The 12,045-nt window shown below is 39.3% G+C and overlaps 2 protein-coding genes across 3 annotated transcripts in view; both read right to left on the bottom strand.

Annotated features, from left to right (window-relative positions):
• Positions 1-4,683, bottom strand: part of LOC131351776 (NACHT, LRR and PYD domains-containing protein 12-like) — an 8,970-nt gene extending 4,287 nt beyond the window's left edge. For both annotated transcript variants that reach the window (XM_058387358.1, XM_058387359.1), the window contains exons 1-4: positions 4,214-4,683; positions 3,015-3,207; positions 1,019-2,789; positions 605-778 (exon numbers count right to left, since the gene is read on the bottom strand). In XM_058387358.1, coding sequence (XP_058243341.1) covers positions 605-778; positions 1,019-2,789; positions 3,015-3,192 — 2,123 coding nt within the window. In that variant the 5' untranslated portion in view covers positions 3,193-3,207; positions 4,214-4,683. The remainder of the gene's footprint in view (positions 1-604; positions 779-1,018; positions 2,790-3,014; positions 3,208-4,213) is intronic.
• Positions 1-9,689, bottom strand: part of LOC131351783 (NACHT, LRR and PYD domains-containing protein 3-like) — a 118,514-nt gene extending 108,825 nt beyond the window's left edge. Inside the window, exons 1-3 of the mRNA XM_058387370.1 lie at positions 9,544-9,689; positions 7,422-7,531; positions 4,732-4,842 (exon numbers count right to left, since the gene is read on the bottom strand). Coding sequence (XP_058243353.1) covers positions 4,732-4,842; positions 7,422-7,486 — 176 coding nt within the window. The 5' untranslated portion in view covers positions 7,487-7,531; positions 9,544-9,689. The remainder of the gene's footprint in view (positions 1-4,731; positions 4,843-7,421; positions 7,532-9,543) is intronic.
• Positions 9,690-12,045: the final 2,356 nt, after the last annotated feature.

Here is a 12,045-nt window from a genome sequence, read left to right as displayed (position 1 = left end):
ACACCCAGAGACGCAGCTGTCAAGACAAGTTCTGTCATATCTCACAAAATCACTAGAAAAAGTAAAGCGTTTTCTGACCGAGAGTTTATTAAGGAGTGTATGGTGGACTCTGCTGCCCTGATATGCCCAGAGAAAAAGGGAGCATTTGAGAACATGCCCCTATTTTTAACAAGTTAAAAATAAAATGAAACAGTGATGCAATGATTGTTTTTGTTTTAAACTGTTTATTACTTCTATAGGATTATTTTCCTCTTTGACCTACACAACAATTCATAAATTTACAAAAATATTTACAGAATATCCTTATTCTTCTGATTTCCAGCAGCAGCTAATCAAAATATATAATTTATTGCTTTTTAGAATGGGAGAAAATTAATATTGAGCAGAATTAAGTTCAAGTTATTGTTGGTTCGACTCTCCAACACAGGTCATATTTGTTATGTGGCCCCCTGTAGAAATTAATTGCCCAGCCCTGCACTACAGTGTTTAAATAAAAAAAAGTGATAAATACTACATTATCTCTGGTTTCCAGTTAAAATGGTAAAACAGCTGATTTTTCAAAAAAGTTTAACTTAAATAACTTGAATAGGAGAAATGAACTGACCTGAGTTTCTCCAGTTTACAGTTTGGACTCTTCAGTCCAGCACAAAGCAGCTTCACTCCTGAGTCCTCCAGAGGATTACTGCTCAGATCCACCTCAGTCAGCTTGGAGGATTCTGAGCTGAGAACTGTGTGTAAAGCCGAGCAGCTTCTCTCTGTCAGGTTACACTCACTGAGACTGAAAGGAGAAAATGTCAGTGAGGAAAATTTATCTTACTCTAGCTGTACAAAGCATGACCTAGTTCCAAACTGCTGGACTCTTATAGCAACCCAGAGAATCAACTCCATAATGATGTCATTATAATAATGTCCATTGGAATATGATGTTCAACAAGGACATGCACATTTTTAGCATCAGTGTGCTCAAAAGTGTATTTAAGGACAAAACACACTGAATGGAGAAACAGGTTTTACTTACAGAACTGTTGTAGCTTCCTGGACGACTGGTAACAGTCTCATAAAGCATTCATCTGATCTTATAAACTTCTGTAGGTCAAACACTTCCAGATCCTCCTCTGAGGTCAGCAACACAAAGACCAGAGCAGACCACTGAGCAGGTGAGAGTTCAGCTTCAGAGAGACGACCTGAGTTCATGTAGCTTTGGATCTCTTTCACCAGTGAATCATCATTTAACTCGTTCAGACAGTAGAACAGATTGATTGATCTCTCTGGAGATGGATTTTGATCAAACTTGAACTTGATGTATTTAACTATGTCCTTTCTGCAGTCAGAGCTGCTTCCTGTGTGTGTCAGTAGACCTCGAATGAGCTTCTGATTAGACTCCACTGAGAGACCCAGAAGGAAACGGAGGAAAAGATCCAAGTGTCCATTGTCACTCTGTAAGGCTTTGTCCACTGTAATCTTTAGAAAATCAATAAGTTGTGTTTCTTTTCTCTCTTCTGATTGATCAAAAACATTCTTGTTTTCATTATGTACACATACATATGTAAACAAAGCAGCAATGAACTCCTGAATGCTGAGATGCACAAAGCTGAAAACTGTGCCTAGAAATCTGCCAGTCTCCTGAGTGCACACTCCTGAGTACACTGCTAGGTTACTGGGGTCAATTCCACAGGCTTTTAGATCTTCTGCATAGAAAATCAGGTTGTTTTTTTCCAGGTGACTAAAGGCAAGCTTTCCCAATGAAAGAATTCCCTCTTTATCCCATGGAATGTCTGAGGCATTATTTCTATTGTATTTCTTGTCCCCCTGTACGGTCTGAAAGATCAGAAAACATGTGTACATCTCCGTCAGAGTCTGTGGAATGTGTTCACTGTCTGATCTTCCCAAAGTTCCCTCAAGTACAGTGGCTGAAATCCAGCAGAAGACTGGAATATGACACATGATGAAGAGGCTTCTTGATCCTTTAATATGACCAATGATTCTGTTGGCCAGACTCTCATCACTGATTTTCTTCCTGAAGTACTCCACCTTTTGTACATCATTGAAGCCACGCACCTCTGTGACCCGGTCCACATGTTCAGCAGGGATCTTAGCAGCTGCTGCTGGTCGAGTGGTTATCCAGATGAGAGCAGATGGAAGCAGATTTCCTTCAATGAGGTTTGTCATTATAGTGTCCAGTGAGGCTTTTTCTGTTACATCAGTCCACTTCTGGTTTTTATGGAATGTTAGAGGAAATCGACACTCATCCAGGCCATCAAAGATGAACATGACTTTATACCTGTCTGTGAATCTCATTCGTTTTGTTTCTGGAAAAAATTGATAGATGACGTCCCTCAAGCTGCATTTTTCTTTTTCTTTCAGGTTCAGTTCTCTGAAAGGCAGTGGAAATATGAACTTGATGTCCTGATATTCTTTCCCTTCAGCCCAGTCTAGAACAAACTTCTGCACACAGATGGATTTTCCGATACCAGCGATCCCCTGTGTCACCACACTTCTGATGGGTTTTTCTTCTCCAGGTGATGGTGTGAACATGTTCTTGCATTCAATTTGTTCCTCTTGCTCCATTTGAGTTTCTTCAGCTTTCACACTAGTTTTTTGCTTTTCAATTTGTCTCACTTCATGTTGTTCATTCATTTGTTGAACTCCACCTTCAGTGATGTACAGATCTGTGTAGATCTTGTTGAGAATGTTGGACTCTCCTTGCTTTGCAATTCCTTCACACACATGATTGTATTTCTTACACAGGTTTGATTTGAGTGCACGCTGCTGAACTTCTATTAGTGCATCTAATTACAGAATCATAAATAAGAGAATTATAAAGCAGAATAAACAGTAATACATATAAATGAATCAAATTTCTAAATGACTATGAAACATTTTAAACACGACATTGCTACATCACTATATTGTTAAGATAATAGAAACAAATCAGAAAACAAATCATTTACAAGTTTGCATGTCTTGTGCATTTAAGTAGGAAATCATGTGGATGTATTTTATTGATCTCTTACCTTGGAGTGCATCAGCGAGGTCATTGTGTTCCATCAACTTCAGAAAGTACAATGCCATATCAAGAGCTGATTCTTTAACACTCCACAGATCATCCCTCACATCTTTATAATATTTTGTATTTTGTTTTTTTAGGAGTTTCTTAAACATCTCCAGCTCATGTTTTATAAATACAATCATTTTATTCTCCAGATCCTTCACAAAACACACAGAGGGAATGAAAAATGTAAAATGCAGAATGATTTTTTAATTACTGTGAAATTATTTTGTTATGATTCCTCCTTGACCAGACACAGATACATTATAGCAGTTCAGAAAGACTAGGCAGAACTGTAGTCAGTAAAATTAAGTCAAAGAATGAAAAGCTTTTGCAAAGACACAAGAGAAGATGTGGTACACTGTGTACAAAGACACTGACAGACTTTTCAGACTATTCAGGGTTGAGCGAGTGCAGTGTGGAATTAAATAATACCAAAAAACACATCTGTATTCAGGACACAGAATTATCTACGTACTAATGTCCTGCTTGAATAACTGCACACACAGTGCACTCTCATTTTACACCTAAAACTAAGGTATATGACCACTGTAAATACACAAAATATAGAGAAGGCAGTTTTAAATTAATTGCACACACAAATGTATAAAATAAAATAAGAGGAAATTGAATATCACTCACTGCTGTACTGTAAATTAGGGAACTGATCAAACATTACCATAAGAAAAGCCTTTCTAAACAAGAGGTATTATTTATCAAAGCATACATAAAACAGAATCTAAATTTGTATAAGATTCACCTGTACACACTGGAACATTATTGGCATTAATTATTGGTAATAACTGGTATTTATCACTCATCTGTACACACAGATGTATTATTATTTTACGAATAGATTGCCAAATAAATACAATAAAAATAATTCTGTGTGCATTTCTCCTCAATTACTTTTAGAAACTCTGCAATGACTTGAATATTTCTGATATTTTGCTCTTTTCTTTTGCTTGTTTTGGAAATGTAATTTATTGTAGTCATTTCAGAGGGTATCTGATCTCCCAGTCATCAGTGTTCCAGTGATTTTGTGCCTTCATTCATCATTATGATTTATTAAATATCAGCTGTAATAAACATTCTGTAATAAACAAACAAATTTGCAGTGGATGACGTTGCAGGAAACATTATTAAAGAAAATGTAAATCTTACTGTAAAGATGTTGTGAAGGAAGTCTTTAATCTTCTTATCTAATGTGAGACTTCCTACAAATGCTTTCTCAGGGTCGTCTCTGCAGAGAAATCATTTATTTTATGACCAGTAGCTTAAATTAGACTAATAAATAGCAACATGACATGAGAAATAAAAGTTATACCTTTCCTTCGAGAGTATTTCTTTCATTTTGTCAGCGCTAGTTGGATGCTTTGTAATTCATAGCCAGCATTTTCTTTATCTTAAAGTGGTTTGTTTTATGTTAATTTTACAGACATATTTTATTATTTCTAATTACATTTTTTGTTGTAAAGATAATGTTTGGATGTTTTACTGACACAATAAGACATAGCAACTCAGATTTCAAATATCCACAGGTTTCACCACAGTCTCAGAAACACTCTGCATGGTAAAGCATGTTATAGCACATTCAACTCTTTATATTGAAGCTAAAAAGAACATGAACTCTGGGAACCATTAGTAAAACTGTATCTGAGATTAGGAAGAGGGAGAAATACCTTTCCATAGAGGATGTTCCACCTGTAAAGTTGAGAGGGATTCCCATTGAATGGTCACTCTTGAGAGACACACAGCTGGACACAGGGAAGTCTGGCCTTTTCTCAAAACCACTAAAAAGTAAAGAGAAACTTTTTTTGGCAGTTTTATCTATATGATGTAGTGAATTACATTTTCATACACATACAGTGAACAACCTGCATTTTATCCTGTTTTATACAAAGAAACCCAGGTCATTAATTTCCAGCCAACTGTATATAATGATCATGAGGCATTAGGTGCCAAGGCAGAGATATGAAGATATGAAGACTACCCTCAGTATTCCCCTGGAAATGGCTGTATTAAAAGCCTTAAAGTGTCACGTCAAGACCACATTTAATTCCATTTTATCAAATTCAACCTTGCTCATTTTTTTTATTTTGCATGTATGTGTGGATAAAGCATCAACTCCAAAGAAATGCACTGAAATTACAAATGCACATTTTATATACAGTAATACCTTGACTTACGAGTTTAATTGGTTCTGTGTCTGAGCTCATAATTCAATTTGCTCGTATATCAAATCAAATTTCTCCATTAAAATGAATTGAAATGCTATTAATCCGTTCCAGCCCCCAAAAACCACACCAATCTTTTTTATTACGTGTTTTTAAATAAGAAAAATGTACTTTATAAATAACAAATAATGTATAAAAAATAATAATACATAATAAAAGAGAATGTAAAGAAATAAACTGCTATTATTAAGTGTATTTACGTTGAAGATCAGACAAAGATGCTGCCGGAGGGGGAGGAGACTGGCGGAGGAGGGGGGCGGAGTTTTTCATTTCGTGCTCTATCGCTTAACTTAACTTACTCGCTACACACTTAATGCTACAATTAATTGCTAAATTTAACTTACACACTATGCTACACTTTATCACTAAACTTAATTGCTACTTTTTAAAAACAAAAATTTCACTTCACTTAATCATCTTCTTCACGGACTTTTCTTCACTCTTCTTCATTGTCTTCTTCACTCTTCTTCACTGTCTTCTGAAGTCTTCTTCATTGTCTTCTTCACTCTTCTTCACTGTCTTCTTCACTCTTCTTCACTGTCTTCTTCACTCTTCTTCACTGTCTTCTGAAGTCTTCTTCACTGTCTTCTGAAGTCTTCTTCACGGACTTTTCTTCACTCTTCTTCACTGTCTTCTGAAGTCTTCTTCACTGTCTTCTGAAGTCTTCTTCACGGACTTTTCTTCACTCTTCTTCATTGTCTTCTTCACTCTTCTTCACTGTCTTCTGAAGTCTTCTTCACTGTCTTCTTCACTCTTCTTCACTGTCTTCTGAAGTCTTCTTCACTGTCTTCTTCACTCTTCTTCACTGTCTTCTGAAGTCTTCTTCACTGTCTTCTGAAGTCTTCTTCACTGTCTTCTTCACTCTTCTTCACTGTCTTCTGAAGTCTTCTTCACTGTCTTCTTCACTGTCTTCCGAAGTCTTCTTCACTGTCTTCTGAAGTCTTCTTCACTGTCTTCTGAAGTCTTCTTCACGGACTTTTCTTCACTCTTCTTCACTGTCTTCTGAAGTCTTCTTCACTGTCTTCTGAAGTCTTCTTCACTGTCTTCTTCACTCTTCTTCACTGTCTTCTGAAGTCTTCTTCACTGTCTTCTGAAGTCTTCTTCGCTGTCTTCTTCACTCTTCTTCACTGTCTTCTGAAGTCTTCTTCACTGTCTTCTTCACTCTTCTTCACTGTCTTCTGAAGTCTTCTTCACTGTCTTCTTCACTCTTCTTCACTGTCTTCTTCACTCTTCTTCACTGTCTTCTGAAGTCTTCTTCACTGTCTTCTGAAGTCTTCTTCACTGTCTTCTGAAGTCTTCTTCACTGACTTTTGCCTTTTTCTCCACACTTTCCTCACTTTCCCTTGCAGGGTGTTTCAATAAAAACCTTTCCAAGGAGGTTTGTTTCTTCCTCCCTTTCAAAATGTTTGGAAAATGAGTGATGAAGTGTGGTTACACAGCGCCAAGGCACGACCTGGAGAGATAACCACGTGAACTGACCGCTCGCTGGGTGACCGAGTGGTGGGTGGAGTAAGCTCGCTCGCTCGTAACTCAGATCTCGGCTCGTATCTTGCTATCTGGGGGCCTGGGGTCTTATGGGAAGCCATTACACTACACACCAGGAGCAAAAGTGTTAAGGATCAAAAAGGGTAAGGGACCAACAGAGGCTTTAAAGCATGTGATTCCTGCTCTAATGGGCCTTTATTAGTGCTGCTACAGTTTTTATCATTATGTGGAAAAAAACTCCTTAGAGGTCATTTTTTTCATTGCAGAAAAAATGTATCACATACACAATCATTCACAGTGAATCATGCCGTGAAATACTTTTTACAAACCATCCTGGTTATGAAAATAGAGTCAGATAAAAGAAATTAGTCAAAAATTGAATTCCAGAACAGTGTTATTATAACCTCAGTCTTATTTTTCCTCTGTCCCAACTTTATTTGAGTTTGCTGCAGGCATAAATTTCTAAATTTGTTTATTTGTAACAGTTAAGCTTGTCTTTGTCCTTTTGCCTGTTAAAGGCCCAAGTGAATGAACAAAAGACACATTTCAGTTTTTATTACATTTTTAGCAATTGTTCCAACTTTTCTGGAAATGGGGTTTGTACTAAATACAGAATTATTTTAAGAATTTTTAAAATTTTGTGTTCTTACCTCTTGTGCTTCTCCTCTTGTAGACTCATTTCAGAGGTCTGGAGTTTCTCACACTCCCGAGACATTATAACAAAAAGTCAAATGTTTTATATTATAAACATAACTGGATCCTGGTAAAGTAAAGAACAGAAGAATGTGAAATTACATTACTGCGGCATAAATTAATATTTATCCTTACTTACAACATAGTAAATCATTTAGGATTCTGTAAATGATCACTGAAATACTGACATGTCCATTCTCTCTCTCCAGGCTCTGGTTAGAGGAACATGAGCTTAAATTACAGGGGAGTTTTAGTAAATTCAAAATATCTAAACAGAAAAAAGCAAACCTCACAGTAGCCTGAAATATTTTATTATAATAAAAACTGTTGGGAATCAGTATCTGATAACTGAAACTCATTTTGTAATATTTGATAAAATATACAAGGCTTGTAAGAAAATAAGTAGAAATGTAGGCTTAATTAGAAAAAATAGCACAAATCCTCCATCTAGTGTTAATTTAACAATAATGTTTATTACTGACAGCATTATAAAATGTTTAAAGGTAATATATCTGTTTTGCAGGTGAATAGAGCAGGTCCACAAGTGGTTCAGTGCTGCATGTGACACTTCAAAATAAAAGTCCTGTACTTTAACATCACACTAAAGAAAATTAAAAAAAAAATTTCGGGGTCACAACAGCAGACCAACTGGTCCGCACAACAATTGGCAAGGGTTTTATGCCAGATGCCCTTAGGACTGGCACTGCATCCAGTAGCTGGGGTGGTAGGAGAGAAACATACCACTGATCCACCAATGCCCATCGCAGTAAAGAAAATAACTTACCTAATTAAAAAACCTGGGCCATTTCATTCCAGCTTTAAACAATACATGTGTATGTCTATGTCTACAGAAACACATGACTCTGATCACCTTCTTCAGCTCTGTGTTGAAGAAAACACTTTCTATAATACAGGACTGACATTAGTAATCAGAGTCATGTATCTGAATGAATTTATATTGATACCAGAGTATTATATCAAACCCTGAGCCAGCTGGAACTCCAGAGGAAAACTAAGTTGTAGTTAATTGTGTTAGTTATCAGAAATCCTAAGTTCCACATGTTGATCTCTCACACTGCTGAAAAGCTACTGATGATAATATGAAACCACTTCATCCACCTTTTTTATATTTTAAATTCACATTCACGTGTTTTCAGTAAATAATGTATTCCTGTAGAAAATGTATTGAGGAAATTAAAGCACAGTTCTCTCCCAGACTGCGGTTCTCCCAGTCTCTCTACCTGAAAGCTAAATTAATCTAATCTCAAGTGTCCTAAAATATCGGAGATGTTAGACTCTGAACGGTAACCACGTGGAAAGCGGAAATCGAGCGTGCGCGAGCTCCTACACAACCAAAGAACTGCATTTAATACAAAATGATCATTTTAGATAAATAAACAACAGGCTAATACAGGATCAACGTTTCTTTATTCTTTACATTTAAAAATGGTCAAATCTTTCAAATAGAAATAGACGAATAAAAATACATTTTACTAATAACATGTTTTGTTCATTTAGTTCTGAATCCTGAATTTATTTGCTTATAGACGAGTGTAGGCATCTGTCGATGTCTGTGAGATTAATGGCTCAGGACAGAATCTTATAAAATAGTTTAGGTATATTTTACACTACAATGTTCCGATCTGAAACTAACGGTTTAGAGTCTCTGACATTTCAGCATCTCACTCTAAAATGTCGCCGCGCGCGCGTGTGTGTGTGTGTGTGTGTTTGTGTGTGTGTGAGTGTGTGAGTGTGTGTGTTATACAACCGGAAATCGCCGTTTTTCTTTTTTATGCTTATTCTGTTTGCTAGAGAGAAAGAAGATATATCGAAAATATTTCAGGAATTATTATACTGAATATTAATCTTATTCTCTCTGTAATAAACAGCTGTAATCTTTCCCCGTATGTAATAAAGCCCGCATGGAGCACAGGTCTGTTCACTTCCCTCAGGATAAGATGCTGCGTTACACCGCGATATCCGATAAACACAACAATAAACTGTGGAACACAGAAATGTTCTTCTTTTACTAAATAATCCTAACAGTCACAGATTACAGCTTTATATTCATGTACTCACTGTGATTTTATTCCACAAAGAACTTCCTGTTTTTACTCTTCACTAAAACAACCTGCTGACTTTCACTTTCACTTCCAACTGATATGAAGAGGAAAAAAGGAGGAGTTTCACCTACAACATGGAGGAGACTCTCTCTCTCTCTCTCTGTCTCTGTCTCTCTCTCTCTCTCTCTCTCTCTCTCTGTCTCTGTCTCTGTCTCTCTCTCTCTCTCTCTCTCTCTCTGTCTCTGTCTCTGTCTCTCTCTCTCTCTCTCTCTCTCTCTCTCTCTCTGCGCATGCGCGGCGGAGAGGCGAGTGTGGCGTGTGGAGCGCGTGAGAGCGGTTGGCGTTTTGCCAATTTTTTCGGCACTAAAGTGCAATTCTTTTCCGTTTAAAATCTCGGAATATTAATATACTTATTGTGTGAGTGTGAGCGAGTGTGTGCGGACAATAACTGTGTGTGTGAGTGTGTGCGCGTGTGTGTGTGTGTGTGCGCGTGTGTGTGTGCAGGTGTGTGTGAGTAGCGTGTCGGTGAAGCGTGGTTATGGCGGATCCGACCGCGAGGTTGTGTGAGAGTTTGACTCGCCGGCACGGTGTCCGTGTTGTGTGTCCGGCACGGTGTCCGTGTTGTGTGTCCGGCACGGTGTCCGTGTTGTGTGTCCGGCACGGTGTCCGTGTTGTGTGTCCGGCGCGGTGTCCGTGTTGTGTGTCCGGCGCGGTGTCCGTGTTGTGTGTCCGGCGCGGTGTCCGTGTTGTGTGTCCGGCACGGTGTCCGTGTTGTGTGTCCGGCACGGTGTCCGTGTTGTGTGTCCGGCACGGTGTCCGTGTTGTGTGTCCGGCGCGGTGTCCGTGTTGTGTGTCCGGCACGGTGTCCGTGTTGTGTGTCCGGCGCGGTGTCCGTGTTGTGTGTCCGGCGCGGTGTCCGTGTTGTGTGTCCGGTGAGTGTTGAAGAATGTTGTTTAGCAGTCGGTAACGTGGTGGGGCATGAGAACATTGTCTCTGCCTCCAGAATGAACAGTGCCATTGTGGTGTTTCTGAATAATGTTGAGAAAGTAAGAAATCTGATTCAGAAAGGCATCATGAGCAAATACTGGTTTCTCCCCTCAGTTCCCCAGCTAAGACAGTCTTGTTGTCCAACGTCCCTCCTTTTATTTCAGATGAAGCTATCTGTAAAGAACTGTCTCGGTACGGGCGAATTGTCTCCCCCATTAAGAGAATCCCTCTTGGCTGTAAGTCCCCACTGGTGAAGCACTTGGTTTCTTTTAGAAGAATGGTCTTCATGGTTTTTAAAGAAGGTGTGGAAGAGCTGAATGCCGTTTTTAAATTCAGAGTTGAAGGCTTCGACTACAATCTGTTTGTTTCTTCTGATACAGATATTAAGTGTTTTAAATGTGGAAAAACTGGGCATCTTGCTCGGGCCTGCCCTGAGAGGCAGAGTGACCCCGGTGTTTCTGAGCGACCGGGGCAGGACGCAGCTCAGTCGGCTGGGGTCGTTCCCCCTGCGGCTACAGTTCGGCCGGCTGCTGAGGGCCCCGGAGCTGCTGCTGCACCAGACCCGAAAGAGAGTGAGCCCCAAGCCCAGCCTGCAACCCAGAAGCCCACTGGAGCTGCAACAGCCCCGGAAAAGCCATGCACGGCCGAACCGGCCGCGGAAGAGCCATGCTCGGCTCAACCGGACCGGGAGAAGCCGTGCTCCACTGAGAAGAGCTCAGTGGGTTCTGGAGCAGTGCTGGAGCTGCCTGCACTGGCAGAGGCAGGCACGGAGGTGCAGAGCGAACGCCCAGAAACACCGGACACTACACCAGTGCAGGGGGACGGGGGAGACGTGGGCATGGTGGATGAGCCCGTCTTTAAAGTGCTGAATAAAAGGAAAAAGCAAGGTAAGGGACGGGGAAAAAAGCAGGCAAAGAAGGACACAAAGATGGGGGAACGAGAATCAGACAGTGATGACTGCATGTCAGACTCTGTTTTAATGTTCGATTCCCAGGAGGAACAGGTTAATGTTGTGTACAGTGCTGATGATATTAAAGAGTTTTTAAGGAACACCAAATGGCAGAAAAATGTAGCATTGGAAGAGTTTTTCCCGAACCATAAGCAGTTTATTCACGACGTTAAGTTCTTCAGAAGAGAAGGTGCATTCATTGATGTTGAAATTTTCCGTCTGAAGAAACTGATCACAAGAGTGAATAAGGAAATAAGTTTTTTTATGGTAGAGTGGTTTTTACCCTCTGTTTAATTTTATTTATTTTATTTATTTTTATGAAAGGAGTTAATATTGCGAGTTTAAATATTAATGGGGCAAGAGAGCAAATCAAGAGAGCTAAACTGTATGAAGTTTTAAAGCAGAAGCACATTGACGTTGTCATGCTGCAAGAAACCCACAGTGATACCAGCAATGCTGCTGATTGGGTGAAGGAGTGGGATGGGTTGGAGATTTTAAGCCATAACACAACACTCAGTGGTGGAGTCGCCTTGCTCTTTGCTCGCAGTTTTATTCCTTGTTCTTATTCAGTTGAAGAATTTT

The sequence above is a fragment of the Hemibagrus wyckioides genome, linkage group LG04 (genome assembly GCF_019097595.1).
Source record: "Hemibagrus wyckioides isolate EC202008001 linkage group LG04, SWU_Hwy_1.0, whole genome shotgun sequence".
Taxonomy (NCBI): domain Eukaryota; kingdom Metazoa; phylum Chordata; class Actinopteri; order Siluriformes; family Bagridae; genus Hemibagrus; species Hemibagrus wyckioides.
Note: the sequence above shows the minus strand (reverse complement) of the source record. Positions and strands in the feature narration are given on the sequence as shown.